The sequence below is a fragment of the Arachis ipaensis genome, chromosome B2, assembly GCF_059453495.1.
Source record: "Arachis ipaensis isolate K30076 ecotype BB chromosome B2, ASM5945349v1, whole genome shotgun sequence".
In the NCBI taxonomy this organism is placed as follows: domain Eukaryota; kingdom Viridiplantae; phylum Streptophyta; class Magnoliopsida; order Fabales; family Fabaceae; genus Arachis; species Arachis ipaensis.
In genome coordinates this window covers 33669618-33676074 of record NC_142437.1, presented here as the reverse complement: position 1 = coordinate 33676074, position 6457 = coordinate 33669618, and the positions used below count along the sequence as shown (strand labels likewise).

General features: G+C 31.8%; 1 protein-coding gene across 7 annotated transcripts; it reads right to left on the bottom strand.

The window, feature by feature from the left end:
- Positions 1 to 1401: 1401 nt before the first annotated feature.
- Positions 1402 to 6150, bottom strand: LOC107625218 (uncharacterized). 7 transcript variants are annotated; one of them, XM_088506296.1, is made up of 11 exons: positions 5897 to 6150; positions 5559 to 5624; positions 5413 to 5452; positions 5214 to 5327; positions 5014 to 5111; positions 4739 to 4873; positions 3935 to 4637; positions 3245 to 3321; positions 2127 to 2196; positions 1958 to 2037; positions 1402 to 1763 (listed from the first exon to the last, which is right to left on the bottom strand). In XM_088506296.1, exons 3-6 carry the CDS (start codon positions 5431 to 5433, stop codon positions 4789 to 4791), a joined length of 318 nt encoding a protein of 105 aa, XP_088362422.1. In that variant the 5' UTR covers positions 5434 to 5452; positions 5559 to 5624; positions 5897 to 6150; the 3' UTR covers positions 1402 to 1763; positions 1958 to 2037; positions 2127 to 2196; positions 3245 to 3321; positions 3935 to 4637; positions 4739 to 4788. The 7 variants fall into 7 exon arrangements, with proteins under 7 accessions (XP_088362422.1, XP_088362421.1, XP_088362425.1 ...); XM_088506295.1 differs by having other exon boundaries at positions 3951 to 4637; XM_088506299.1 differs by having other exon boundaries at positions 1958 to 2034; positions 3951 to 4637.
- Between the last annotated feature and the right edge of the window lie 307 nt (positions 6151 to 6457).

Genomic DNA, 6457 nt, shown 5'->3' with positions numbered 1-6457 from the left:
TGCTGTGATATCAAATTTGAATCTTGAAATCAAGATCTGATCGTCGGGAAAAGAACATGAAAGGAAATTATGCTATTATCATCACGTTGACATGTTCCCGTACTTCAATCTGAATTTTGGCATAATATTGGTGGTGAAGCCATCAAGCTTATCGAGTAAGAGAGAGAAAATGATACATATGTAGTGTGGGAAATTACTTGGATAAGAGATTTGATTAAAAAAATCCTTAGGAAAATCTCATAGGTTGGGAGTAGTTTCGAGAATGGCCAGTACTAAAAAAATTGGTTAAAAATAAACAGTCGTTTGAATCGTTATTATATCTAAAAATTATATTTTTAAGAAATGTCACTATCCTAATAGTCATTTTAATTATTATGATAATTTTAAAAAACTGCCACAATTACTAAAAATAATACGGTAATTTTTATTATATTTAAAATTATAGTTTTTGGATTATTTAGAATGACAATGATAATCACCGTTTTTATTAAAATATAATAGAACTTTTGTTTGTATAAAATAGTGGTTTAAAATTGTCATTTTTTAGTTGAATAATATAGTAATTGAAATTACTAATTTTTTTAATAAAATAAATGAGAATTTTATCGGTCATTTTAATCTGATTATAATGACAATTTTATGCTATTTAAAGTGAAAGTTAAAAACATTATTTTTATTTATTAAAATGGCAATTTTTTACTCTTTTAAAATGATAGTTGAAATTTTTAACCGTATTAATTTTTTTTTGTTTAAAGTGATATTTTTGGAAATAAATATTAAAATTTTATAATAATCAAAAGACATAACCTTAAAACAAACCACTACAAGAAACATTGTTAAAATCGACGGCCAAATCGACGGTTTAGCCGTCGATAATATTAATTTTCGACGGTAAAATGAACGGCGGAGGTGGTCGCTATGAAGCTTGTCGATTTTTCAAAATTCTAATAAAATCGACGACTTGCCTAGCCGTCGATAATAATTTAATAAAATCGACGGCATTACTGTCTATAATATGAGTTTGAAAATTTTACATTCTTACTAAAATCGACAAGGTTGCCGTCGATATTATTATATAAAATCGACGTCATTTTTGTCGATATTTGATTCAATAAAATCGACAGCGTTTTCGTTCATTATATGCTTTCTAAAATCGACAACGTGACTGTCGATATTTGATCCAATAAAATCGACACAGTTGCCGTCGATTTTATTATTTAGATACCGACAAATTCTTTGTCTATATTTAATTTTTCTTGTCTATTTTAAAATTAAAAAGCGACAATCATTCCGTCGATTTTAATAGATATGTTTTAATTATTTTTTCTATTTGAAAAATAGTAAACAATTAATACAAATAAATATAGAATATAAATAACAAGACAAATAAACTTTTAAATATAAAAATAAAATTTATACTAAATATTAGATAATGAGTTTACAGACTTATCAAAATAATAAATAATCCTCTAACATAAAAGACTCAAGACAAAATAAATAACTAAACTTAGACTTATATTCGTTTAAATTGCAATCCACTAATAATACAAAATATTCAAAGCAAAGTAATTAAATAACCTACTCATACTCGTCTAAATAATCATCTGAGTCATCAAGATCGTCAGAATCATCCGAGTCTAAATAACCTAGGCCTCCCCTTTCGGCCTCGGCCTCGGCCTCGGCCACGGCCGCAATCTCCGTCTCAAACAACCATATTTATTCCAACTTTTCAAATTTTTTGATGTGGGGGCTACTTCTCAATACTGTATTAAAAGGTAAGACAGAAAATTAATGAGATTAATTTATCTAAAAACTAACAAGAATGGTTCATGCAGCTTTGCAAAGGAAAAAAAGCAGCTCCTACAGTAAAATTTAAAAAAATTCAGGTATAATTACAAATAAAACTGCATAATTCCAATAATCAGTCAGCTAACACTAACTGTGATTCATTCATTACCTTGGCAACAAATAGAATAGTCTTCAGTCTTCACCAAGAGAATCTAAAATTGGTTGTGTAATTTTCTCAGCTTCTTCCTACTATTAACAATGACGAGGAAAGGAATTGAGTCAAAAGAGTTTCTTTCTTTGGAGATAAAGTAGAAAAGTAATTTGAACAAAATTCTAACCTTTTCAGGATTTTTCTGATCATCAATGTATAAAAAGTAATCCTCCACAGGAGAAGCTACAACCAAATCACTGGAAAATATAAACCAAGGATTAATACACAGGTTAGTTCAAGTTGCAGAAATGGAACACAAAGTAGGATATTGAATTGTGCATAGAGTTACTCTAATGCACTATCATTTAATACAAAAAACTTAAAAATGAGAGCCTATTATCACCAAGAAACTATCCTCTTTCACCTTTTTTTTTTCTTCTCACTCCTTGTATCACATGGAACAGGGCCAAATTGAACTTCACAACTATCTTACAAGTGTCTATGAAGAGGGGGATGCAAGATTCACCTTAATTACCATGATTCAAGCACTAAACCATGCCAAACATGGGGTTGACATCCTATCAGGCACTCAAGTAAGCACTAAACCAGGCCATATACGTTGGACTTTTAGAGTAGTGTGATTATTATTCCAAGTCTTAGTTGTTGAACTTTTATTAAGGATAATAAATATGCAGAGCATACTTGTTCACTTTATCAACTTTATTTTCCTAAAATCTTTCAAATTTTAATTTTAATAATATTTTTTAAAATATAATAATTACATAATCATCACAACATAGTCCAAATAAAATGACCACTTATATATAAGGCTAGCTCTTTAAAATAAGAGGAGAAAAATTAATTAAAGTTACCTAAAAGTCTAAAATATAGACTTTAGGTGGGTTCAAATGCCAAATATAGGTATATTTAATGAATACTAACTAATTTTCTATTTTTGATATTATGCTAATGTGTGTGGGGATGTAACCAGAAACTATGTAAACCTTACTTAACAGTTAACACCAACGTAATATTTGAGGGCAGGAACAACTTTTCATCAAATTATTATTATTTAGCACTAAATGAAGACTTTGAAGTCACATTATTTTTAGTTACACATATAATGAAAGTTCAAGAAGCATACGTAAGTAATTTATGGGAATCATGTTGTTACCTTTCTTATGCAATTCACATCCATATACATAGATAATGAAAAGAACAAAAATCTTGCAGAAGGCATCTATTTTCTATAGTATACATACATATATAAACATAACCAAAGCACAGAACTAAGCAAATACTTACCAAATACAGTCTCAAAGGACATCATAGGATATAGAATTTCAGGACCATATAGAAAGATGTAGTTAGGTTTATCATTTCTGCACGTGAGAGTATGAAATGAGAAAGAAGATCTATATCTATATTAGGAGAATCTATTCTATTATGTGCATAAAAAATCACTACACAATACCTTAATTATTCAACCCCACACCCCTTCACAACTTTTCTCTTAACATAACTGTTGTAGGGTATCTTACTCAACAAGAAGTAAATTAACCATCAACAACAGACAGAGGAAAAAAGTAAATTAACCATCAACAAGAAGAAGGTATCTTACTCAATTCACAAACACACAAATACTTCATTTTTGTTTTAGAAGTTAGTCTGAATATATTTCTTAACCTTTCAAATAGCTTTGGTTGTTGATAAAAACTTAACTAACAGTAATGAGTAATCTCTTCCTCCAAATTTAAATGGCTAATAATCTCTTCCTCCAAACTTAACTTAACCTTTCAAATAGATGACTAATAATTACTACAACATTACTACTAATTTCAGCTGATATGAACAGAATGGCCATGCAAGTTGCTTTCCAGCTCTCCAGTACCATCAATTTAGGAACCAACATAAATATACAATAAGTACCATCAATTTAGGAACCAACATAAATATACAAGTTGAAAAGATTTGTATAGCAACAGGATTAATTACTTTATCATTCATTCACCTTCATGGACTCAACTCCTTGTAGTTCTTGGCTGCAAGCCTTGTTCTCTCTCTTGGCATTGGTTTGGGTCTTGAGCTGTTGTGGAGGTGTTCGTGGAGGGACCACCCCAACAAAAGTGAGCAGCTTCTCAAAGGTGAAGGATGCTGTGAACTTCCATATTTATTATGGCCAGGCCTTCAAAGTCATTAAAAATGCTATTGATGGCCTGAGCTACCTTCTTCTCCAGGTAATTCATCTTTGTGAATATTTTTCTTTTCATTGTCTTTGAACTCTTGTATTAGGATTGCACTGTATCCTTAAGATTTGTTTAGTTTTCAGTTTACAAGGGTAAACAATGACATGGAAATGAGAGGGAGGTGAGGTCCTTAACATGAGTGATTGTGTTTTTTTAATCTTTACCAGCAAAGTCATTTGTAGATAAAGATAACAGATTTTTTAAAAAAATGACATTGGCATAACAAAAGAAACAGATAACATTAATCTGAAAATACTCAAAATAGATGCTGATGAAGGAATAGCTTCTCATCTTTTGGGAAACATGTGAGTTAGGAATTGCACTCTTTTTCTTTCTTTTTTTCTTCCTTTTATAAGTTTTCCATGTGTGCTGTATTTTCCCTGCTAATTAAGCTGTATTTCTCAGCTACTCATTTTCTTCCATCATTTTAGTTCAAGCTCTCCAGCCACAACCTGTAAGCAAAGAGAAAGGTCATCAACATGTCAACATGCCAATCTAGAATCTACAATAATATGAGCAAAACATAGCACTCTGAATATAGCAATCATTGTACCCCTCCAGTGCCAGCAGCCATTGCAAGAGCAATGAGAACACTAGCTTTCTTTAGAAAGCTTCATGAATCAGATCCTGATATGCACTATATTGGGAGGCAATGGCTTGAGAACAAATTCCTGCAGTGTGAACCAAACTACCATGATTGTATAGTTAGTCATGTTCTCCAAGTGATCAATGCACAACAGCAAACAGTTCACAGCAGAGTCAACTACACATTTTCCAACCAAAGCAAAAGAGAACGAGATTGGGAAAGAAGCCAGCAGAAAAAATTACAATTGAAGTTTCGTTGCTTCATCCTGATTGGTAAAACAGAGGTCTATATTGCCAGACTCCAATAACTTCATAAGTGGTGGCTTAAATTTCCTCACCATCTTGTCAAAGAAAAGAATTATTAGAAAACAGTTAGCTTCATTAATTTTTTCATAGAAGAGAATAATAAAAGAAGAAGAAAAACAAATTGTGGCGGTTAGTACCTCAAAACTGGCCAAATCCAAAGAAACAAGAAGACCTTCCTGTTTGGCCAAAGAGATTGCTGCTTGAATAACTTTCAAATTGAGAATTGCATACTTCAAAACCAGCCACAAGTGCTACAAAAAAGAAATAAATGTGATTGCTTCTTTATAATACAGAGGCATTTTAGGAAACCTGTGTAAAGAATCAGTGAAAACTTACTCTTGAGAAACTTCGATGCATTTGGAAATGTCTTCAATAGCTGAGAAGTTTCAGAAATAAATATATGAAAAGGATTGATCACATTTAACAAAAAATCATGCTTTGTAAGAAGAAAATGATGTAACAAATAATTTTAGTAGAAGAACCTCGGGTATCTTCTCTTCTTCTACAAAATTATTGATTAATCTCAGACTGCAAGAGATGATTCTTCCCTGAAAATTTTTTATTGATGAAAAAAAATCAATTGAAGAACGAAAGAGAGAGAGTAACTGATTTTGATTGAGCACGGTCAATTGAAGGCAGCAGCAACAACGGCACAAAGAGACGAAGCGATTGATGAAATGTGGTGAATTGATTATGCTAACTAGGTTTCAGTGATGCGATTGTTATTAACAAATGCAAATTCAGAATTTCATTATGAAAATAGTAGATACAACAACTGCAAAAATAAGTATAATAATCAGAGAGACTGAGAGAAACTTACATGAACAGGATGGCGCGGCAGCGGGCTCGGCGGAGGAGGAGAAGAAGAAGAAGCTCTGCTCTCTGGCGGAGGACGGCGGGTTTTCTCAATCGTCGGAGAAGAAGAAGCTCTACTGATCTGCTTTCTGCCTCTCTCCGTGACGGTGACTTCCTCTCTGGTCTCTACTCTCAAGCGTTGGAGAAGAAGAAGCAGCAGCAGCTTCACTCCGAACTTTGAGTCTGTGGAGGTTTGAGGTTAATGTTTGGGAAATTGATTGAAACGAAGGACGCGGCTAATAAACACGGGCATAATTTTTTGTTAGATAAAAATCGACGGTAAGTTCGTAGATTTTAGTTAAAACAAAAATTAACATATTAACCGTTAATTTTATATAATAAATTTAAACCGTTCATCCTATTGCAAAAAAAAATTTCCATCGTTAAAATTTATCGACGGCAAAAATTGTCGATATTTTAATTATTAAAATAGACAAAAGATCCGTCGATTTTAAAGAAAAAGATTTATCATCCGTTCCTTTGTCGGCAATGTGATTGTAGGAAAAGGGTGTTGAAAGTTGCTAAA

Excerpts from the sequence above, each read along its gene's own strand:
- LOC107625218 (XM_088506296.1), bottom strand. The coding sequence starts at position 5,433 with ATGCATCGAAGTTTCTCAAGA. Across the intron at positions 5,328-5,412 it reads TGCATCGAAGTTTCTCAAGA|CACTTGTGGCTGGTTTTGAA; the intron begins GTAAGTTTTCAC and ends TCTTTTTTGTAG. Across the intron at positions 5,112-5,213 it reads TGGATTTGGCCAGTTTTGAG|ATGGTGAGGAAATTTAAGCC; the intron begins GTACTAACCGCC and ends TTCTTTGACAAG.